Source organism: Elgaria multicarinata, chromosome 21 (assembly GCF_023053635.1).
Source record: "Elgaria multicarinata webbii isolate HBS135686 ecotype San Diego chromosome 21, rElgMul1.1.pri, whole genome shotgun sequence".
In the NCBI taxonomy this organism is placed as follows: domain Eukaryota; kingdom Metazoa; phylum Chordata; class Lepidosauria; order Squamata; family Anguidae; genus Elgaria; species Elgaria multicarinata.
This window is the reverse complement of record NC_086191.1, coordinates 2,756,610-2,780,522: the sequence shown is the minus strand read 5'-3', so window position 1 is coordinate 2,780,522 and position 23,913 is coordinate 2,756,610. Positions and strand designations below refer to the sequence as shown.

The following is a 23,913-nucleotide window of genomic DNA, read 5'->3' as shown; positions in this document are numbered from 1 at the left end:
CAGTGGAGGCCCTGAAGGTTGACGACGACGTGTAAAGGGCCCGCAAACGTCTGTGGGGGAGCAATCCCATCACGAGTGCATAATGAAAAGCCTTGTGTAGAGAAGCCTGCACTGTTTCTCTCATCACCAAGTAACCACAGCCCAGCCTCATAGTGTGCAAATGGAAGGCAGTGACTCTCCTTGTTGCTATTATCAGATTAAAAGGCCCTTTAGGTCAAAGAGAGATTGAGAGAGAGAGAGAAAGGATAGGTCTCTGCCCCACAAGGCAACAGTCTAAAAGTTTGGCAGTGAGGAAAGAAAAGACTACTAGATGGAAGTCTCTAGTTCTTAACGCAGTGAACTTCTCTACATTAAAGGAAATCCCGTTGTTCATCCGGCACTGTTGTGCTTCCTTTTTCTTTGGCAGGACTGATATGAATTGGATTACATGGGAAGAGAGGGGTGAAGGAAGGACCTGCTGCTGTTTCCCCGGGTCTCCTTTAAACAACAGGCACAGTTAAATCGAGGGTGTACCTCCTTCCATCACTGGCATGTGTTCAAAGGAAGGGGGATCTTGTCTGTTTCCTCATACACACACCCCAGGAAAGCCAGACTTCCTTCTGAGTAGAAGTAAGATTGTGCTGTAAATTCACAACTTTCATCACACTTACTTGGGAGTAAGCCCCATTGAACCCAATGGGTCTTACTTCTGAGTAGACACATGGGGATCGGATCTGCCTCCCTTTGTTGCAGGCAGGCATCTCCCTGCGTTCAAAGCCCGTCTTCCCTTCCTCGGCAGTTCATAGGGAGAGGGCCTTTTCAGTGGTGGCCCCCCGACTGTGGAATGATCTCCCTGATGAGGCTCGCCTGGCGCCAACATTGTTATCTTTCAGGCGCCAGGTCAAGACTTTTCTCTTCTCCCAGGCATTGAACGGCATTGAATGCTAAGTTTGTTTTTTAATGGACCCCAGAATTGTTGTTTTAATGGTTGCTGCTGTTTTTATACTGTTGTTTTTATGTCCCTGATGGTTTTTAAATTTTGCATACTTTTTAATGTTTACTGTTTTTAGCTTTTGTGAACCGCCCAGAGAGCTTTGGCTGTGGGGCAGTATATAAATGTAAATAAATAAATAAATAAATAGCGCAATGCCAGCTTTCCAACCCCCTGCTCAATGCAGGAATCCACCCTAAAGCCTCCCTGACAGATGGTGGTCCAGCTGCCTCTTGAAGGCCTCTAGTGTGGGAGAGCCCACAACCTCCCTAGGTAACTGATTCCACCGTCGCACTGCTCTAACAGTCAGGAAGTTTTTCCTGATGTCCAGCTGGAATCTGGCTTTCTGTAACTTGAGCCTGTTATTCCATGTCCTGCACTCTGGGATTTTATTTATTTATTTATTTATTTATTACATTTTTATACCGCCCAATAGCCGAAGCTCTCTGGGCGGTTCACAAAAATTAAAACCATCATAAAACAACCAGCAAGTTAAAAACACAAATACAAAATACAATATAAAAAGCACAACCAGGATAAAACCACATGATCGAGAAGAGATCCTGGCCCTCCTCTGTGTGACAACCTGTTAAGTATTTGAAGAGTGCTATCATGTCTCTCCTCCAACTTCTCTTCTCCAGGATAAACATGCCCAGTTCTTTCAGTCTCTCCTCACAGGGCTTTGTTTCCAGACCCCTGATCATCCTGGTTATCCTCCTCTGAACACACTCCAGCTTGTCTGCGTCCTTCTTGAGTTGTGGAGCCCAGAACTGGATGCAATACTCTAGATGAGGCCTAACCAGGGCCCGAATAGAGAGGAACCAGGACCTCACGTGATTTGGAAGCTATACTTCTATTAATGCAGCCCAAAATAGCATTTGCCTTTCTTGCAGCCATATCGCACTGTTGGCTCATATTCAGCTTGTGATCTACAACAATTCCAAGATCCTTCTTGTTTGTAGTATTGCTGAGCCAAGTATCCCCCATCTTGTAACTGTGCGTTTGGTTTCTATTCCCTAGATGCATTTATCCCGATTAAATTTCATTCGTAGAATAGTAGAGTTGGAGGGGGACTTTAACGCCATTGAGTCCAACCCCCTCGCTCAATGCAGGAATTTATCTGTGCTGAATCCCCAAAAAACAGCTTCATGGGCTGACCACAGGTTCTAGTATTTTGAGAGAGGGAGAAAAGTATCTCCCTATCCACTTCCTCCACACCAGGCATAATTTTTACACCTCCATCATGTCTCCCCTTAACTTCCATTTCCCCCCAAGCTGTTGTAACCTTCCCTCATAGGGGAGATGCTCCAGCCCCTGGATCATTTTAGTTGCCCTTTTCTGCTACGGGAGATCTCTACAGCATTGTTAAGCTTCGGCTGTGGGGCAGTATATAAATGTAATTAAATAAATAAATAAATAGCGCAATGCCAGCTTTCCAACCCCCTGCTCAATGCAGGAATCCACCCTAAAGCATCCCTGACAGATGGTTGTCCAGCTGCCCCTTGAAGGCCTCTAGTGTGGGAGAGCCCACAACCTCCCTAGGTAACTGATTCCATTGTTGTACTGCTCTAACAGTCAGGAAGTTTTTCCTGATGTCCAGCCGGAACCTCACTTCCTGTATCTTGAGCCCGTTATTCCGTGTCCTGCACTCTGGGAGGATCGAGAAGAGATCCTGGCCCTCCTCTGTGTGACAACCTTTCAAGGACTTGAAGAGTGCTCTCATGTCTCCCCTCAATCTTCTCTTCTCCAGGCTAAACATGCCCAGTTCTTTCAGTCTCTCCTCTTAGGGCTTTGCTTCCAGACCCCAGTCCATCCTCAATGATTCATATTGCGCAGTGGTGGACACAGATGGCCCACAGAGGAGGCCTGCACTGCAGAAGCCCATGATGCTGTCCTCCCATGCCAAGGCACTGAATTGTACAGAGGAAGAGGATGCACAGGGATCTGTATGTCTTCTTCCCTAGCTCAATCACGCTTCTGACAAGCCGGACAGCTGTTTTGCCAGCTGTCTGGAGCCCAACTGAACTGGGCAAGAGTCATTCTTTCATGCCCTCTTTCGCAGCACAATCCTGCTGCATCACAGCATGGGGCCTCTGTGTGTGTGTGTGTGTGTGTGTGTGTGTATACGTATGCTCACACACGTGAGCACCCCCAACCCTACTCCAGATGTGGTCCTCCAGGCTGAAATAGGTGTTCACCCTTGCCAGAGAAATCAAATCTGCATCTCTCTCCCCTCTGCCCCCAGGTAAAATTAATGTTTGGATTTTCTCAAAGCTTGGACTTGGTTAAATCCTTCATATTATCCAGCGCTGACATCTCCTGGGCATTTGCTGGTATTACATCAAGTTGCCATACGCCCACCTCACCACACAACACACCAACCTTCTAACAAAATACCTTCCTGACAGGCAGAATACCGAAGACATTCAGCATTTCAGGTTCTACACAGTTGCTGTGTCAAGGGTGGACATGGTAAAATCCCTGCCCAAGGCCGACACGCTATCAGGGGCTGGCTGACAAGAGCGCCCTGGGCTTCCTCTTCCTCTTCTTCATTGCAAGCTCCTTGTTCATCTACTTTTGCTCTGGCCCAGGCAACGTTGGTGGCAAGAAGAAGGAGCAGTAAATGCCATCACCAACTTCCTCACCGGTTCTCTAGCAGGCAGGGAGTGGGAAAGATGGAAATAGGGTGAGAAACAAGAGCAACTGGTGATGGTGGCGGTGAAAAAATCGACTCACTGAGGAAGGAGGAGGTCCATAGAGTAGGGTGACCCTATGGAAAGGAGGGCCGGGTTCCTGTACCTTTAAGTTTTATAGAAGAGGGAATTTCAGCAGGTGTCCTTTGTAGGCACGCAGCACCTGGTGCTCTTCATCACAACAGTAAAAGCTGCCGGAGTGACAAAAGAGGGCAGGGCTCCTGCAGCTTCAACTGTTGTGATGAAGAGGGCATTTCACCGGGTGCTGCATCCCTACAAAGGACCCCTGCTGAAATTCCCCTTTCCATAAAACTGTTAAAAGATACAGGAGCCCTGTCCTCCTTTCCATAGGGTCACCCTACCATCCAGGGTGGACCTGGACTGCTGCCACTGCCATTCCACACATCAAGATGCATGGCTGCTAGAGGCCACAGACACTTCTAGTTCTTGTCTCAAAACACTGCAGAAAAGCACTACAAGGCCATCGAGTCCAACCCGCTGCTCAATGCAGGAATCCACCCTAAAGCATCCCTGACAGATGGTTGTCCAGCTGCCTCTTGAAGGCCTCTAGTGTGGGAGATACCACCACCTCCCTAGGTAACTGATTCCATTGTCGTACTGCTCTAACAGTCAGGAAGTTTTTCCTGACGTCCAGCTGGAATCTGGCTTCCTTTAACTTGAGCCCGTTATTCCGTGTCCTGCACTCTGGGAGGATCAAGAAGAAATCTTGGCCCTCCTAACCTTTTAAGTATTTGAAGAGTGCTATCATGTCTCCCCTCAATCTTCTCTTCTCCAGGTTAAACATGCCCAGTTCTTTCAGTCTCTCTTCATGGGGCTTTGCTTCCAGAGCCCTGATCATCCTGGTTGCCCTCCTCTGAACACGCTCCAGCTTGTCTGCGTCCTTCTTGAATTGTAGAGCCCAGAACTGGACGCAATACTCTAGATGAGGCCTAACCAGGGCCGAATAGAGAGGAACCAGTACCTCACGTGATTTGGAAGCTCTACTTCTATTAATGCAGCCCAAAATAGCATTTGCCTTTCTTGCAGCCTTATCGCACTATTGGCTCATATTCAGCTTGCGATCTACAACAATTCCAAGATCCTTCTCATTTATAGTATTGCTGAGCCAAGTATCCCCCATCTTGTAACTGTGCCTTTGGTTTCTATTTCCTAAATGTAGAACTTGGCCTTTATCCCTATTAAATTTCATTCTGTTGTTTTCAGCCCAGCACTCCAGCCTATCAAGATCACTTTGAAGTTTGTTTCTGTCTTCCAGGGTATTAGCTATCCCACCCAATTTGGTGTCATCTGCAAATTTGATAAGCGTTCCCTGCACCTCCTCGTCCAAATCATTCATAAAAATGTTGAAGAGCACTGGGCCCAGGTCTGAGCCCTGCGGTACCCCACTCATTGCCTCTCCCCAGTTTGAGAAGGTTCCATTGATAAGTACTCAAGGCCTTGCAGATCACATTTGGAGGTACCTCTGCCTGAGTTTGAGGGTTGGACGTGGAATAGGGTAGCCCAGGTTCAAATTCCCTCAATCCTGAATTTCACTTAAGAACATCAGAACATCAGAAGAGCCCTGAGGCTGGATCAGACCAAGGGTCCATCTAGTCCAACTCTCTGTTCACACAGCAGCCAAGCAGCTGTCGACCAGGGACCAACGAAGTACGTCAGACACGTAGACCCTGTTCAAACACACGAAGCAATGATGGTTAAGCGTTTTGAGCTAAACATTATGGCTTAGCATGTCATGCGAACCATTTCTTAACCATAGCGGCTACACAACCACGGTTTAAACATGCTCACTAACCACTTGCTGCGAAAGGGTTAGCAGACTTACCATGGCTTAGTGTGTTGTCTGAACAGGCCCACTCTCTCTCTCTCTCAGCCTAACCTACCTTGTAAGGTCGTTTCAAGAGAAAATGGTGGGACCCAGCGACTTTGGGCGGAAGAAGGGAAGAAGGCACAGTGAGTTGAGCCCGAAGCTTATATTGGGGTGCTGAGCTGGCCTAGTTCCAATCTAAATCAATGGGACATTCCCAATAAGACCAGAAAAGCAGTCCACAGGCCTACCTAGGACAGCCGCCCTCATGCCTGCAGAGGCCACCCAGATGCCTCTGGGGAGGCAACAAGCAGAACCAGGCTGAGTCTTGGGGCCTTGAACCAGTAACCACACGGGCTGAGGCTAGGACACATTGTGGTGAGTTGCTGTGGGGCTCTACGGGGAAAATGAGAAAATGGACCTTTTTGACCCCAACGTTTTTGAATTCAGCCCTGCCTAATGTTGGAAGATGGCCTGCAAGAGCATATCTAAACTGGGCTAAAAACGTTCTGTGCCGCCTTGTACTGGTCCATTGCAGGGCTTACCCTTGGTCCTTTCGGTACCTGTTTGATGTTGTAAGGTGGACCCCTCTGAATTCAGGGAGGAGCTCAGTGCAGGAGTAGAGGGTGAAGTCTAGCACTGAGAGGTTTGATTCTCTCTCCTGTGGCTCGAATAGAGATAAAGGTTCTCTTTTAATCCGACGACGAGTGTTCACTTGCCCAATGCCGGGACGTTTGTGTTGGCAGCAACCGCTGTTTTGTGAATCACTAACACTGTCTGCATTTCTGCGTTTCGTTTCCTTCCGACCTCAGTGTTTACAAACCCCAGCCATGTGTGTATATATGCTTGTAACTTGCAATAACCCTTGATGTGTCTGAGGAAGCGGATTATAGTCCACAAAAGCTTATGCCATCATAAGACTCTTAGGGTGCAATCCTATACATGGTTAGGCAGAAAAAAGTCCTACAACTCCCAGCATTCGCCAAACAGCAGCCAGAAAAAAAGTCCTACAATTCCCAGAATTGTAGGACCTTTTTTTCCATGTAAACATGCATAGGGTTACGCCTTTAGTCTGTTGTTTTTGCTGTAAGAGAGTAACACAGCAGCTCTCTTGATGGATGTTGATTACCCTAACTTTCCCCACTGGATTTCAAAGGGTGCCAGAAAGAGGCATGGTCATTCCAAGTAAGTCTTTTTGTTTAAGATCTTCATAGTGTGGAAACCCCACTGAAAGTCAAGATTCAGATGAGTAGTATATGGTTTTGTTTGGTCGAGAGCAATACCTTCTACATGCTATGCCGCAGATCCGTAGTTCTAGCAACGAATAGGAGGGACGCGGGGTTGGAACTACACAAACACAGAGTGTGGAGAACACACACACACCTCACTCCACTCTGCACATATCAGGAGTGAACCAAGACTGTTTGATATGCAGTGGTTCCACAAAGACCCATCCTCTGATTGGAGTCCACCAGGGGGAAGAGCCTTCAGCGTGGTGGCCCCCGTCCTATGGAATTCCCTGCCTCTGGAGGTCAGGCACGTGCCAACTTCATATTCCTTTCAGCACCTCCTGAAACGTCATTATTCCAGGAAGCCTTTCCTTAATGACCAGCCACAGTTCACTGTACATTTTGCTTCTTTTAAAATCTATTTTAAAATGTTTATTCTGTTTTTATTTTATCTTGTGCACCGCTCCGAAATTTTGAATGGGGAGCAGTATATAAATATTGTAAATATATATCTCTATATTTATCCTGGTTGTGTTTTTATATTGTATTTCATGTTTTAGTACTGTTTGTTTTATATTTTGAATGGTTTTTAATTTGTGTGAACCACCCAGACAGCTTTGGCTATTAGGTATAAAAATGAAATAAATAAATATCTATCTATATCATATTTTGTATTTCTTCTTCCTTTAATTCATAGAATCATAGAATAGCAGAGTTGGAAGGGGTCTACAAGGCCATCAAGTCCAACCCCCTGCTCAATGCAGGAATCCACCCTAAAGCATCCCTAACAGATGCTTGTCCAGCTGCCTCTTGAAGGCCTCTAGTGTGGGAGAGTCCACCACCTCCCTAGGTCACTGGTTCCATTGTCGTGCTGCTCTAACAGTCAGGAAGATTTTCCTGATGTCCAGCTGGAATCTGGCTTCCTTTAACTTGAGCCCGTTATTCCGTGTCCTGCACTCTGGCAGGATCGAGAAGAGATCCTGGCCCTCCTCTGTGTGACAACCTTTTAAGTATTTGAAGAGTGCTATCATGTCTCCCCTCAATCTTCTCTTCTCCAGGCTCAGTTCTTTCAGTCTCTCTTCATAGGGCTTTGACCCCTGATCATCCTGGCTGCCCTCCTCTGAACACGCTCCAGCTTGTCTGCGTCCTTCTTGAATTGTGGTGCCCAGAACTGGACGCAATACTCTAGATGAGGCCTAACCAGGGCCAAATAGAGAGGAACCAGTACCTCACATGATTTGGAAGCTATACTTCTATTAATGCAGCCCAAAATAGCATTTGCCTTTCTTGCAGCCGTATCTCACTGTTGGCTCATATTCAGCTTGCGATCTACAACAATTCCAAGATCCTTCTTGTTCGTAGTATTGCTGAGCCAAGTATCCCCCATCTTGGAACTGTGCCTTTGGTTTCTATTTCCCCTCTCCCCTTCCTTTCGTATTGCTAACAAATGTCTTAGTTGATACGTGTCATAGTATGTTTTTAGACGTGGTATACCACCCCATCCTCCTTCTTGCACGGATCAATGAGCTCCATCATACCAGCGTTTTAGGCCACAGTCGCCCTGCGTTGTATGCTGGTGTCTCACAGGACGTCATTCCTGTCCTGCCCTAATATTTTTTGGCACGGGGAAAGTCCGGTTTTCCAGCAACGCGAAGCCTTCACTGTTCGTGCTCTTTTACTCTTAAAAATATTTCTTTCTATCCTATTTTGCCACATTTTAAGCTTTTTAAGTGGGGTTTCTTGCAGTAGTACGTTAAAGAGATAAATTTTGGTAATAGCATCATTTTTATAGTCATAATCCCATCACAGACCGATAACTTTATCCTTTCCCATCTGGCTATCTCATTCTTTAGTTCTTTCCACAGTTTTCCGTAATTTAGTTTCAGTACATTCTCCTGTCTTTTAGGGATCCGAATTCCTAAATATCAAAATGCTTTTGTTACTAAACGAATACCTGTCATTTCTGAAATTTCTATTTGTTCTTGGGGTCCTATATCCTAACACATCAAATCAGATTTCTTTATATTTGACCCAAGACCTTTTGGGGCTGTGGTTGGTTGGTTGAAGGAGTCCAACTGGGGCTCCCCTGGCAACGAATGTCTTTTTACAACCTCCCAAACCTGGCAGTTGTAGAGACCACCGCTCTCTCTGCCTAGTAAGCTAGAATCAGAGAATAGTAGAGTTGGAAGGGTCCTCTGAGGCCATCAAGTCCAACCCCCTGCTCAGTGCAGGAATCCACCTTAAAGCATTCCTGACAGACAGCTGTCCAGCTACCTCTTGGAGGCCTCTAGGGTGGAAGAGGCCACGATGTCCAGCCAGAATCCGGCTTCCTGGACCTCTCTCCTCTCCTCACACCCCATACACACACCTTCGCCTCCCAACTACCCAAAGCATTCAATTCAGAGACAACCGGAACTCTTACTTCATACAATTTTTACTTTCAAAGTCAACAATATGCTGTACATTTCCATTTGTGGTTATGTTCCGTTTGGAACGGTATATGCTTCTGTACACCAGTTGCTGGGGAACATGGATTGGACGGTCTTCTGTCCAACCTTTTCGGCCAGTGGGCCCTTTTGGAATTTTGAGAGACTGTTGTGGGCGCTCTCACAAAATGGCCACCACTGGGAGCACAGTCACAAAATGGCTGCCATGGTGGGCACGGCCAGTTACAAAATACTCATTTCCCAGAAGTCACACAAAATGGCCACCACGAGGAGGAGCTCAGACACAAAATGGCTGCCATGGTGGGCACGGCTGGTTACAAAACACTCATCTTCCAGAAGTCAAACTGATGAGACTAAAAGAAAAGGAACTTGAGTCAGCACCTCTGGTTAAAAAACGATCTCAGATTACAGGCGATGAGACAAAGAGACCCTTCTCCGCCTGAGCTCTTGGACAGATGTTGCCAGCCATAGTGCAGAACCTCAGGGCCAGGGGCCCAATTTGGCCCTCCAGAACGTCATGCTCCTTCCTCTGTCCCCCCCATCCCCCAAACCACAAATCTTTTGGTTATTTCCTGGCTTGTGTGCAGTTTAATGCCATTCTACAAGGATGAAATATCTTCCCTAAGGCTCCATTACTAGCACTAAGAGATTTAAGATACAAAATGGGGGGTATTTTTTGAATTCTGGCCCCGCACCTTTTTGCTTTTGGGTCCACCCCATTTGCGCCCCCCCCCCCCCCCGGGGATCCTGGGCCCCGAGCACCTCTCCGAAACGGAATTTGACCCCCTGGACCGAAAGTGGCTTTGCATCTCTGGAGTCGACAATACTGAACTGGATGGACAAACAGGCTGACTTGGTCTACAGTAGACCCCTGTGTTTCTTCTACCCGCCTCCAAAATAGCAACCTGCACCATGCAAGCCGATAACTGACCTACATTGAGCATTCCTGGGGGAGGCATTGAATACTGGACCGATTGTTGAGCTTAGATCAAACGTTGCCTAATTCCCCAGGGTCTCCACAAGTGTGTTTTCTTTATCTAGATTGTCCATCTCAAGACGACCATCAGTCAACCCATCCGACGTGCAATCCGTCTGCGGCAGATCATTCTTTGGGTCCGCATTGACCGTGTCGGCTTTCCCCAAAACAGACGTCAGCTGGACCCAGAAGAAGGCCTGCCGACTGGGTTCCACAGGCCACTCCAAATAGGTTTTCGTGCTCAGCATCTTCCGCAACTTGCAAAATTTGTTGGGCAATGCCTGCGGGTCGATGGCTTCTTTGACCACCAGCACCACGTCTTCAAAATCCAGGCCCACCGCCCGCTGGTGGGCAAAGTAGAGTTCGTAATTGCACCAGTCGCTGTCGACGAAACTGCGCGAGAGGACAAAGATGACCTTGCGGCTGTTCTCCATGTTCTCGATGATGTTGTCGATGATCCACCGCCCGGGCGTGAAGTCGCGCTCGTGGATGCACACGCGGTACGGCGGGGTCAAGGCCTCCAGCCTCTGCAGGAGCTCCTGCCTCACCCACTCGGCGTCGGCACAGCTGTAGGAGATGAAGGCGTGGTAGGCGAACGGCCGGGCCGGCTGGGAACGGCGAGCCCGGTATTTGGAGCGGACGATATGGAAGGTTGCTCTGAGATACCAAGGAACGTCAAACCTCCAACACAAAACCATGCAGACTATCACCACGGTGGCGGTGATGGAGACCGCAATGGCCACTACCACCGTGACATCACACTCCGTCACCCTGGGGGCGTAAGCAGCCACCGATGTGTGCAGCAGGGCTTCTGGGTGGTAACATGTCCAGCCGTTGGGCCAATCCAGCAGCATCAACTTCTTGTTCCTCATGGTCTCTTGAAGGAAGCTGTAGAGGTCACAGACACAATGGTAAGGGTTGTTCCCTGCCTTCAGCTGGGCAAGATGAGGCATGTTGACGAAGGAACCTTTGCTGATGACGCCAAAGGAGTTGCTGTCCACTTGCAACACCCTCAGGTTTGGGCACCTCCACTCGGTAGGAATGAACTTGATCTTGTTCCCACTCAGCAGAAGTTCTCGGAGGTCAACAGCAACCTCAAAATACTCCATATCAAGCCGTTCCAACTGAGAATAGGACATGTCCAGGTAGTGTAGCGTGGTGGGAAGGCACTTGAAGATCTCGGAAGTAGTGAATGCATTGTTAGCCAAGGCCAGCCAAACGAGACTAGAGCTCCAAGTACATGAGCCTTCCTTCAAGACCCCAATTTGGTTGCGGCTCAAATCTAATTGAGTGAGTCGGGGCCAGTTGGTGGTCAACCTGGCCACTGTGCTCAGGCGGGTTAATGCGTTATTGCTAAGGTTAAATTGTTCCAGTTTGGGCAAGTTGACTTGGTGTGGGCAGCCTTCGCTGACGATGTAGCTATCTATCAAGCGGTTGTTAGAAACGTTCAGAGCCACCACGTTCCTCATCTCGTTCCAGGCATCACAGGGCACGAAGTTAAAGTTGACATTGAGGATGGACAGGTAAGTTACACCGGAGAACCACGTGAAGGTCCAGTCGAAACGCAGGATGTCTGGATTGCTGATGTCCTTCAGCACTAAGTTGCGGAGGGTCAGGTTGGCAATGCCGGCTTCGGGGGTCTTCCACAGGGGAGACCGTGCAAAGTCAATGGCGATGAAGGAGAGGTCTTGAACACGGGACTTTTCAACATTCAACAGGGCCAAGCGCAACAGGTTCTCATTGAATTTCCCCCTGTAGAAGACCAGTTCTTTGGCCTCCACTTCAGCCAAGCCAGAGAAGAGGTCCATGTTATTGGTGTAGTACATGAACTCAAAGAGGTTGCGGAAACGGAGGCATTCCATTGGCTTCCCCCGCAAATCCTGGAGCATGAGCGGCAAGGCTTCCGCATTTTTGTCTAGCGCGATGTCACACCAGAAGATGGTAGCGTTGAGCTTAGAGAAGGCCCCTTTTTGATACTCCATCAAACTGGAGGCCGTTTTCAGGGCAAAGCTCTTCAGTGGGATTGTTTCCAGAGGAAGGAAGTCCTGACTTCCCACGGTGTAGATGGCGGGACCCCCCAAGGAGAGGTCTTCAAGGCGCTTGAAAGTGCTGAAGACGCCATCCAACGTTGAGCGGGGATACAGGTTGTTGGAGATGGACAACAGCTTCAGGTTCTTCAGCGGCTTCAAAGCCTGCGAAGGAATCTCCCTCAGCGAGTTGTTGAAGAGAATGAGCTGTTCCAAAAGGGTGTTTGAAGCAAACGAATCGTTCGCAATAGAAAAGATGTTATTGTAACCCAGATCGAGGCACTTCAGGTGGGTCAAGGCCGAGAAATCTGCTGAGGTGATCTGTTGGATCTTGTTGTAAGACAGGTCCAAAAACTCCAGGGTGTCAGGCAGATTCAGAGGGACTTGAACCAGTTTCTGACCTCGAAAAATGGCTTCATTGCGGGTGAGGCTGTGACACAGCGACCCCTCGGACGGCTTGGCCAGGCCCAGGATCACCAAATACAGAAGTCGCCACGGGGCAGCAAATAGGGGCTGATCCATTCCTCTTCACATCTTTATTGTCAACCTTAGTGGGGAAGGAAGGCAAAAAACAAGAAGCTGTACAAGTTATTTGAAGGAACGCTTCCTCCCATATGTACCTGCCCGGACCTTAAGATCATCTACAGGGGCCCTTCTCCGTGAGCCCCTGCCAAAGAAAGTGAGGCAGGTGGCTACTAGGAGGAGGGCCTTCTCCGCTGTGGCACCCCGGCTGTGGAATGAGCTCCCCAGAGAGGTCTGCCTGGCGCCTACACTGTACTCTTTTCGTCGCCAGCTGAAGACCTTTTTATTCTCTCAGTATTTTAACACTTAGTTTTAACTTAAATTTAAATTTTACTGTTCTAACTCTGTATTTTAATCTTATATCAATTTTGCTGCGTGGTTTTTATCCTGGTTGTGCTTTTTATACTGTATTTTGTATTTGTGCTTTTGTTGGTTGTTTTATTATGGTTTTAATTTTTGTGAACCGCCCAGAGAGCTTTGGCTATTGGGCGGTATAAAAATTTAATAAATAAACAAATAAATAAATAATACAGTCAAGTACTTCTTGTCTATATAGCTAGTACAGTTATATTCTGGTGTGTGTGATAGAGAGAGTGAGGGGGATAAATTATGAACAGTTACCTAGGGAGGTTGTGGGCTCTCCCACCCTAGAGGCCTTCAAGAGGCAGCTGGACAACCATCTGTCAGGGATGCTTTCGGGTGGATTCCTACATTGAGCAGGGGGTTGGACTAGATGGCCTTGTAGGCCCCTTCCAACTCTGCTATTCTATGATTCTATGAACATCCTTATGGCTAACAAACAAAATAGATTAATCCTTAACTGAACGGAGCCATCAAATCAAATCAATGTGAATAAAGATACTTTGGGTCATTTCTGAAGTAGCAAGAGATTAATATCGTCACCCACTGTTTGGGAGAACTACCTGCATTTCTGGGCTCCCCTCTCGTCAAATTTAGAGCCAACGTGGTGCAATGGTTAGAGCTTCAGATGAGGAAGAGGGAGCTCAAAGTTCAAATCCCCACTCAGCCATGAAGTTCACTCAGTGGCCTTGGGCTAACCACCGGCTCTCAGCTTAACCTACCTCACAGGGTTGTTGTGAGGATAAGATGGGACGGAGGACAACGTAAAGTGCCGGAGTTCCTTGGAAGAAAGGCAGGATGTAAATTAAATAAATAAGTAAATGCAGCAAGAAGCACAGCCACATACTTAATCAGAGCAGAAGGACGGCCGTTTCCTAGGGTGAACATCAAGTGATGGGTGGGGAAATTTGCATAGAAGGTATTTGCAGGTCTTCCAAATCCTCCATGCTGACACAGGTTAACAGTCCTGGATTAGGGGGAGAAAAAATTAGCATTAGGAGCTTTTCATTGGAAGCAGGAAGTAATGGCTCTCACATCGTAGGGCCGTGCATGACATTAATGTCTCCTCACCCCGTCCTGCCACGTTAAAATTACTCCTTACAATCTGTTAGTCGTCTGTTGCTGGCAAAAGTTGTCCTCAGGCGAGCAGGCAGTGAAACTTCACCAAAAAACAAAAAAAACAGATTCCCTTCCCCAGTCCTCACTCCTAGTTTCAAGTCATGTACGACTTGCCTGTACAATCCTGCGCATATTTACTCAAGTGTAAGCCCCACTACAGTCAATGGAGCTTGCTCTTTAGCAAATGCGTTTGCTTTCACTCTGGAGCCCTTTGATGCTATTCAGGCTTTACCACAGTTGGTTGGAAACAGAGGCCGTTTCTACACCTGCCTTTCCCCCGGGATCTTCCTGGGATCACCCCTGTGCATGCAAATGACACACAGGGGATCCCAGGAGCAGGCAGGGAGGATCCCTCCATTTGCCTGGGATAATCCTTAGGTGTAGAAAGGGCCAGAATTAAAGCAATGGTTCCATGTAACACCTAAAATAGTGCTATATTATCTGGCAATGCCCACCCCCAGGGCCAGGTTCTTTCTACAATATTTACTCACCAAGTAAGCCCTGTTCAGCAAATCTCCCTTGCAATATCAATTAAAAGCTTCCTGCTTTCAGTTTTCACCCTATTTTTCCTTTACTTTTCAGTGCAGTTAAGGAATTGAGGATGACTCGTCCCTTAATTAAGTCGGCTTCTGTTCACTGCAGGAAGGGAGGGAGATTTGTTTTGATCATTCATATATATATATATATATATATATATATATATATATATTCTCATGCCTATTATTATTATTATTATTATATTTATTTTATTTATTTATTTATTACATTTCTATACCACCCAATAGCCGGAGCTCTCTGGGCGGTTCACAAAAATTAAAAACATTCAAAGTATAAAACAACAGTATAAAACCATAATAAAACCATAATTTATTTGTATCCCGCCTTTTGCCCAATGCTGGGCCTCAAGGCGGCCTACAAAGATAAGAAATAATAATAATTATTATCATTATTATTTATTACATTGATATATGACCCCATAGCCAAAGCTCTCTGGGTGGTTTACAAAAGTTAAAAACTGAGCATTAAAAAAACAAATATACAAAATTTAAAACCATAAACAGCATAAAATACAAACAAAAACAGACAATATCCATTTAAAAACAACTATTCTGGAGTCAGTTAAAAAACTCAGCATATGAAATAAAGAAATATCTGCAGGTTTACAATTTAAAAGACGCGACACAAAAGGAAAGTGGATTGGAAGGGAGGAGGAAAAAAAGAACCGGCAGAAGTCAAGCACTAGATTCTTAGTTGCATGTTCAATAGGACATAGGCATAGTGGAAGGGCTTCTTCTTCATTTGACATCCGCAGAACTGACAATTGGTAGCGGGATGGAGGGGGTGGTCTCAGCTGGAGATGTATCCAAGCATGGGGGTGGGTACCTGTCCGCTCCGAAGTTATTCGTTTCCTTATATGTTTTTCAAGTACAAGGAACTTGGGATGTTCTACCTGGAGAAAAGGAGACTGAGGGGAGACATGTGAGGAGTGTTCAGGTGCATCAAAGGGTCCCACATGGAGGATGGTCAAGAACCATTTTCTATGGCCACAGAAATTAGGACCTGAAATAATGGGTACAAGTTCCAGCTACCTAGATTCCGATTAAATACAAGAAAACACTTCCTGACAGTAAGATCTGTGCAACGGTGAGACAGTCTCCCTACGGAGGCTGTGGATTCTCCATCTCTGGAGGTTTTTAAGAAGAGGCTGGACGGCCGCCTCTCAGGGATGCTTGAATTGGTTTTCCTGCACATTAGAATCATAGAATCATAGAATAGCAGAGTTGGAAGGGGCCTAGAAGGCCATCGAGTCCAACCCCCTGCTCAAGGCAGGAATCCACCCTAAAGCATCCCTGACAGATGGTTGTCCAGCTGCCTCTTGAAGGCCTCTAGGGTGGGAGAGCCCACAACCTCCCTGGGTCACTGGTTCCATTGTCGTACTGCTCTAACAGTTAGGAAGTTTTTCCTGATGTCCAGCCGGAATCTGGCTTCCTTTATCTTGAGCCCGTTATTCCGTGTCCTGCACTCTGGGAGGATCGAGAAGAGATCCTGGCCCTCCTCTGTGGGACAACCTTTTAAGTATTTGAAGAGTGCTATCATGTCTCCCCTCAATCTTCTCTTCTCCAGGCTAAACATGCCCAGTTCTTTAAGTCTCTCTTCATAGGGCTTTGTTTCCAGACCCCTGACCATCCTGGTTGCCCTCCTCTGAACACGCTCCAGCTTGTCTACGTCCTTCTTGAATTGTGGAGCCCAGAACTGGATGCAATACTCTAGATGAGGCCTAACCAGGGCCGAATAGAGAGGAACCAGTACCTCATGTGATTTGGAAGCTATACTTCTATTAATGCAGCCCAAAATAGCATTTGCTTTTCTTGCAGCCCTATCACACTGTTGGCTCATATTCAGCTTGCGATCTACAACAATTCTAAGATCCTTCTCATTTGTAGTATTGCTGAGCCAAGTATCCCCCATCTTGTAACTGTGCCTTTGCAGGGGGTTGGACTAGGTGACCCTTGTGGTCCCTTCCAGCTCCATATCTCTATGCTTCTTTGGCAAGACCCTGAACAGGTGTGGCTTTGCTAATGAATTCTTTCTATAGCACGTTTATAGAAAAGATTTACAGAAAGCAGAGGTCCGTTTGACCTGTAGGTCAGCGGATACTGAGTGGCAAGGAGACATTGACGACTCATTTCCAAAACAGCGCCTTATTTGCCGGTGTTTTTATACAGCTCCGTCGCAATCCGCTTTGAATCCCATTCTCCTTTCGTGCTCTGCGCCTTCGCACGTGGGACACGGCACTCGATTTGAATGCCACAGGGACACTCCTGATGGGAAGGAGGTTTGATCCTTTGCGGTTCGGGAGAAGCGGAAGACTTCAGATCCGGGGTCTTTGCTGCCCTTTGTATAGAGCATCACGAGAGGCCCTTTTGAATACGGCCGTTGACCGACCAACCAGCGAAGTTTAAACGGCTCTGTTTGCTTAGAGACGCCGATAAGGACGTGACCCTTAAAAGAGCCGTGTTTGCAGCGGGTGCGGCCAAGATTCATTCATCGATCGTGAGCAATGAGCTGGAAGGCTGCCAAGGTGATGAGCCTCCCCTAGCCCCTGCCGCCAAGGGTCCTCCTTCCAGTATCCTGCTTCCAACAGTGGACAGCCAGAGACCTCCGAGTAGCTCATAAGCAGGGTGTGAAGGCAACCGCCGTCTCCTGCAGTTAACCCACAGGCTGGGGATGATGGAAACTGCAGTCCAATCAATCTGGGAAGGCTGCACTGAGCCATCATAGCCAGTAGCCACTAGTACTTCTCCTTCAAGAATCTGCCCAGTCTCCTTTTATTTTATTTATGTATTACATTTATATCCGGCCTTTTTTCCTCCAAGGATCCCAAGGCAGCATACATAATCCTCCTCTCCATAGTATCCTCACAACAACAACCCTGTGAGGTAGGTTGGGCTGAGAGTCTGTGGCAGCGGGGACTAGAACCCAGATCTCCCAATTCCCAGTCCAACCCCTTAGCCACTACACCACACTGGCGCTCACCCAAACTTTGGTATCAAATCCCGTACACCATAATAAATATAAATCAGGGGCGTTGTGAGGCCTGGGCTGAATTGGCCTCAGCCCACAGCTTATTTTCGTGGCACCCTGATCGATCCCACAGAGCCTTGGGTGCCAATGGGAGGGGTTTTTCCTTAGCGTAATTGCCATGCAGGGGGCAATTTTGAAAGAGGGTTGCACCTGGAGAGGGAAGGAACATCCCTCTTCACTCAAGGTGCTAGTACACTCCTGGCCACAAAAATCCACTCCAGATGGCTTAGGAGAGAGGGGGGGGGGGACCATTTCTCTATTGATTTGGGATGTTTGGGACATGGTGGAAACTAACTCGAAAATTCATAGAATTGTAGAGCTGGAAGGGGCCTCTAAGGCCATCGAGTCCAACCCCATGTTCAATGCAGGAATCCACCTTAAAGCATACCTGATAGATGGTTGTCCAGCTGCCTCTTGAAGGCCTCCACTGTGGGAGAACCCACAACCTCCCTAGGTCATAGGTTCCATTGTCATACTGCTCTAGCAGTCAGGTTTTTCCTGATCATAGAATCATAGACTAGCAGAGTTGGAAGGGGCCTACAAGGCCATTGAGTCCAACTCCCTGCTCAATGCAGGAATCCACCCTAAAGCATCCCTGACAGATGGTTGTCCAGCTGCCTCTTGAAGGCCTCCAGTGTGGGAGAGCCCACAACCTCCCTAGATCATAGGTTCCATTGTCATACTGCTCTAACAGTCAGGTTTTTCCTGATCATAGAATCATAGACTAGCAGAGTTGGAAGGGGCCTCTAAGGCCATCGAGTCCAACCCCCTGCTCAATGCAGGAATCCACCCTAAAGCATCCCTGACAGATGGTTGTCCAGCTGCCTCTTGAAGGCCTCCAGTGTGGGAGAGCCCACAACCTCCCTAGGTCATAGGTTCCATTGTCATACTGCTCTAACACTCAGGACATTTTTCCTGACATCCAGCCGGAATCCGGCTTCTGGTAACTTGAAACCCACGAGCAGGACACAGGTGCAACAGCACCCTCCCACCCATATTCCCCAGCAACTTGTGTATATAGGCTAGCTGCCTCTGATTCAGGAGGTAGCACATAGCCATCAGGGCTAGTAGCCATGGAAAGCCTTCTCCTCCACAATCTATATTGTCCTATGATGTCTGACCTAAAAAAAAAGTCAGATATTCTTTGCCTCTGGTTTATTTTATATATTTATTTGTTCCCAAGCTTTGTTAATCTCCTTACAACTAATACCTCTCAAAACAACATTTGTATTTAAGTAGAGTTTGGCAGAGAGACCTGCACTCAGTTTTAAAAGTTCATGAGTGCGGACCACATTTTTGTGTCTGTATCGCAAATGTCACTTTAAAACCAGGTTTTGTTTTGTTTACAGAACACTTTATCATCAATTTTTTAAAAAATTCAAAAGTCTGACTTTTTTTTTTTAATTTCAGTTTTGTTCCTCACTCTGTTTTTCAAATGATATCAAACAGCAAGAAGCGCTGAAATTTACAAATATTAAGCCTGGAGCCATAAATGTCACATAAAAAACGGTACATATTACGATCTCCGTTGCGATTTTGCCCTCTCCCCTATTGCTGGTTTTAAAAACAAAGAAGAAGAAACCCAAATATTTGGGTAGTTGCCGGCCAACGCTTGTTAAACTTTAATAAATTTTTGGCTCGGAAAATGCATCCCTTCGCTTCCGTTTTCTCACACAGTCCTGGCGTTTTGCTCACACAGACCTCCACAACACATACTCAGCATTAGAATGAAGCAAACAGGATGTTCAAATGAGGAGCATTGGGGTGAGAATTTGGAGGCCAAGCAATTCACATTAGAAGCAGAAAATGCCACAGCGGCTGCAGAGTTCTACACAAACATGCCAAGGCTTAATTTCTAAAACTAATCATTTCGTTCTAAAATTAAGAGCGGCAGTGCAGCATTAGCAAGCAGTGTGTGGGTCTGGAAGGCCTAGGTTCGAATTCCACCTCAGCAGCAGAGACACATTTCTCTCTCAACTCAATATATCCCTCACAGGGTTGTTGTGAAGATAAAATGGAGTAGATCCCATTTATACTCACCTGTGGTCCACGGAGGCAGGCGTGTCAGAAAAGAGGTGCAAGGACTCTGCCACATGCACCTGAAAACTTTGCCCCCTAATCTCAGTTCTGCGGGTCCCCTAGAATATACCCTCTGCACATGCTCAAAGGAATTCCTTTTAGTCAAAGCAAATGCCAGGCTGGGGTGTGGGGAAACATCTTTAGAAAGAGAAACCCAAGTCTGCAGAGTCTGAAGGAGAACCAAACATTTTGCAATGAGAACTGAAAATGCTCAGCAGATATTGTCAGTTGAGGGGCAATGGAAAACGATGGGGGATATATGAGTTTCTACTGCTTTTCAGATTAAAGGACTGAGCCTTGGCATGGCTAATAGGTCCCGGAGCTAAGGTAGGGTGACCATATGAAAAGGAGGACAGGGCTCCTGTATCTTTAACAGTTGTATTAAAAAGGGAATTTCAGCAGGTGTCATTTGTATATATGGAGAACCTGGTGAAATTCCCTCTTCATCACAACAGTTAAAGCTGCAGAAGCTATACTAGAGTGATCCGATTTAAAAGAGGGCAGGGCACCTGCAGCTTTAACTGTTGAGATGAATAGGCAATTTCACCATGTTCTCCATATATTCAAATGACACCTGCTCAAATTCCCTTTTCAATGCAACTGTTAAAGATACAGGAGCCCGGTCCTCCTTTTCATAGGGTCACCCTAGCTAAGGTGGACAGAGGTGCAAGTCAAGAAGATTGAGGGGAGACACGATAGCACTCTTCAAATACTTGAAAGGTTGTCACGTAGAGGAGGGCTGGGATCTCTTCTCAATCCTCCCAGAGTGCAGGACACGGAATCATGGGCTCAAGTGACAAGAAGCCAGATTCTGGCTGGACATCAGGAAAAACTTCCTGACTGCTAGAGCAGTACAGCAATGGAACCACTTACCTAGAGAGGATGTGGGCTCTCCCACCCTAGAGGCCTTCAAGAGGCAGCTGGACATTAGGGTGGATTCCTGCACTGAGTGGGGGGTTGGACTTGATGGCCTTAGAGGACCCTTCCAACTCTACCATTCTGTGATTCTATGAAATGGTTTCCATGCCCTGCCAAACTTAGAGGTTTACCTTTTCTTCAACACATCTGCATGCACCTACAGCATACATATGGGACAGGGTAGGAAAAGTCCCAGAGAGAAATAAATTAATTTAATGTTCACATACAAAAGAGAGAAGTGGCAGATTCCTTTATCACTGGGAAAAGATCCGTGTCCCCATCTCTACATTCCATAGAAAATAGCCAGCAGAACCTCAAAAAGAGAGACTTTGACACCTGAAAGCTGTACAGATATTTTCATCTTTTGAGACGCCACATAACACGTCTTTTGTTTTTTGCTTTGCTCAGATTTATTTATCACTCGCAAGTAGTACTCACAGCACTTTGGCAGGGCTCTTGTGCCCTTAATCACAGCATGTCAGGCAGAAATCCAGCAGGCAGAGCGCCAGCCAGCACATCAGGGAGAATATCACCTGTTGAATGTTTGCCTGTTACGCCACTGGTAAATAATGTCACATGTTAATGACCAGAGCTGCTAGAGCACATATCTAGTTTCTGCCTTGGAATCACCTCTTTTTTTTTCTCAGGTGTGTGGGGGCTGATTTTGGATCGTCTGCATAGTGAGGGAATGTCACTCCGCACGTACTCAGAGGCCCTGTTATAATACAGGTTCCAGAACTTCAAAACTGGAATTAAGTTTTGGAACCCAGCTGTGGAATGAGCTCCCTAGGGAAGTTCGCCTGACAACTATGTTGTATTCCTTTCGGTGCCAATTGAAGGCCTTTTTTATTTTTATTTTTCCAGTATTTTAGCATTTTAGTCTTTAAGTTCTGCTGTTTCAAATCTGGATTTTAAATCTCTGAATTGCAAAAACATTGTAATTTCACGGCAGAGAAAAAAATTGAATTCACAGGCCAGTCTCTTAGTCAGAGACTAGTTTTAAGGACTGCTGAGATAATATGAACTTAGAGTGACCATCTGAAAAGGAGGACAGGGCTCCTGTATCTTTAACAGTTGTATTGAAATGGGAATTTCAGCAGGTGTCATTTGTATATATGGGGAATCTGGTGAAATTTCCTCTTCATCACAACAGTTAAAGCTGCAGGTGCCCTGCCCTCTTTTAAATCTGGTCACTCTATTATAGCTCCTGCAGCTTTAACTGCTGTGATGAAGAGGGAATTTCACCAGGTTCTCCATATATACAAATGACACCTGCTGAAATTCCCTTTTCTATGCAACTGTTAAAGATACAGGAGCCCTGTCCTCCTTTTCATATGGTCACCCTAACTTGGAACTTTAGAGTTGTCACTCCTTCACCCTGGAAAAGGATGACTTTCATGCTAATTTATTTATTTATTACATTTATATACAGCCCCATAGCTGAAGCTCTCTGGGTGGTTTACAAAAAATTCTAAATCTTCATCATCAGGGAAAAGCCAACCTCATGTGTTGGCTAGGGTGACCCTATGGAAAGGAGGACCGGGCTCCTGTATCTTTAACCGTTGCATAGCGAAGAGAATTCCAGCAGGTGCCATTTGTATGCATGCAGCACCAGGTGAAATTCCCTCTTCATCACAACCGTTAAAGCTGCAGGGGCCCTACCCTTTCTTGTACCTGGTCACTCTAGTATAGCTCCTGCAGCTTGAACTGTTGCGATGAAGAGGGCATTTCATCAGGTGCTGCATGCATACTAATGACACCTGCTGAAATTCCCTTTTTTAGGCAACTGTGAAAAATACAGACGCCCTGTCCTCCTTTCCATATGATGACTCTACGCTGGTGGCGTGTGCAAATATGCGCGTGTGTATGTATACCGTATTTACACGCACGCTTCACTCTGCTCTAACGTAGAGGACAGACACGCGTGGGCACACCTTGCAGACGGCCAATTGCGTGATCTCCCTCCCCACGCAAAAAGCCCGAGGCAATAATCGAAAGAAACCTTGGATCACCAATACAAAAAGTTCCCTGGAGCTGCAGGTTTGGAAGACAGAGACGAGGAAGAAGCGAACAGGTTTATTTACCTTGGGCGTCCTCCGGGACTGCAAATAGGCGGCGGGGCGGAGAGAGAGAGAGAGAGAACCGTCTCTCTTTTTCCCCACGTACGCAGATCCAAAGCGCAAAAGGGCTCGTCAGTCTTCTAGTCCTCAGTGATCATTCCCGATCGCGGCCGCAACTCCAAAGCCAGCAAAACGACCCGGGCATAAAAAGAAAGGCAATCCCTCCCCCATCTCTTTAAACTCAGTAAATAATAAAAAAAAGAAGAAGTGGGCGTGGCTTCTTCTTAAAGGGACAGCTCCTCGGAATTGGTCAATTTCTCATCGCACCGCGGGGCAGGGCTTGTTTTGGTGTCAGGGGACACCCCCCCTACAAACACCCCGCAGCCCCCATCCCACGCTTTCCGACTCCTTCTACATTCCTCAGATGCTAGAACAAGATCAACAAAGCTGTTGGCCAACAAGAAGCAGAAGATCTGAAAGTATTTTTTTTAACTCGCGTTTCTATCACAGCTGCAGCAGGACTACAGGAACCAAATGGAGTTTGGTTTCTCCTTCCCTGATGCGCTCATTGCGTCCTGCTGCTGCAGCTGCCGCCTCTCTCTCTCTCTCTCTCTCTCTCTCTCTCTCTCTCTCTCTCTCTCTCTCTCTCTCTGTGGGGAGGTCATTTGCTGTGGATCCCCAAAGTCTAGTTTTCTAACTGCATCTCTGCCTTCCCTTTCTGGTTCTGGGCAGGTGGAGTTCCAGGAGCTGTCCTCACCCAGCCTGGGAGCAACCAAATGGCCAATGCTTCTGGAATTCTGGCACCTCGGACCATTGCCAGGTTCACGGCTATGAACGATGCAGCACAACACATTGCTCACCCTCCAGGATGAATAAAATCTCCGCCTTTTCCTCTGAAGGGCTCCTTTTTTCCCTGGAACGGCCCGCGTGAGGAAGAACAGCTTGCAAAAGGCACTGGGGCTTGAGTCTGCCTCTCTGGCCTGGGAGCCCCTTTCCAAGAAGCTCAGAAAGCAGCAACAAGGCATAGGGCCGTCTCCGTGGTGGCCCCCCAATTATGGAATGACCTCCCTGACAAGTGTTGATCTCCCGCTGGGCGCCAACAC

General features: G+C 47.0%; 2 protein-coding genes across 2 annotated transcripts in view; both read right to left on the bottom strand.

Moving 5' to 3' along the window:
- The window catches only part of ITGA10 (integrin subunit alpha 10), a 117,355-nt gene extending 94,336 nt beyond the window's left edge, over positions 1–23,019 (bottom strand). The window contains exons 1-2 of the mRNA XM_063146102.1: positions 22,835–23,019; positions 13,897–14,016 (exon numbers count right to left, since the gene is read on the bottom strand). The gene's annotated coding sequence lies outside the window, so the exon portion shown is untranslated. The remainder of the gene's footprint in view (positions 1–13,896; positions 14,017–22,834) is intronic.
- On the bottom strand, positions 9,925–12,736 carry LOC134412244 (toll-like receptor 2). Its single transcript, XM_063146106.1, has one exon. It carries the CDS (start codon positions 12,687–12,689, stop codon positions 10,164–10,166), a length of 2,526 nt encoding a protein of 841 aa, XP_063002176.1. The 5' UTR covers positions 12,690–12,736; the 3' UTR covers positions 9,925–10,163.
- Positions 23,020–23,913: the final 894 nt, after the last annotated feature.

What these genes read in the sequence shown, in the direction of transcription:
- LOC134412244 (XM_063146106.1), bottom strand. Translation starts at nt 12,689, where the DNA reads ATGGATCAGCCCCTATTTGCTGCCCCGTGGCGACTTCTGTATTTGGTG.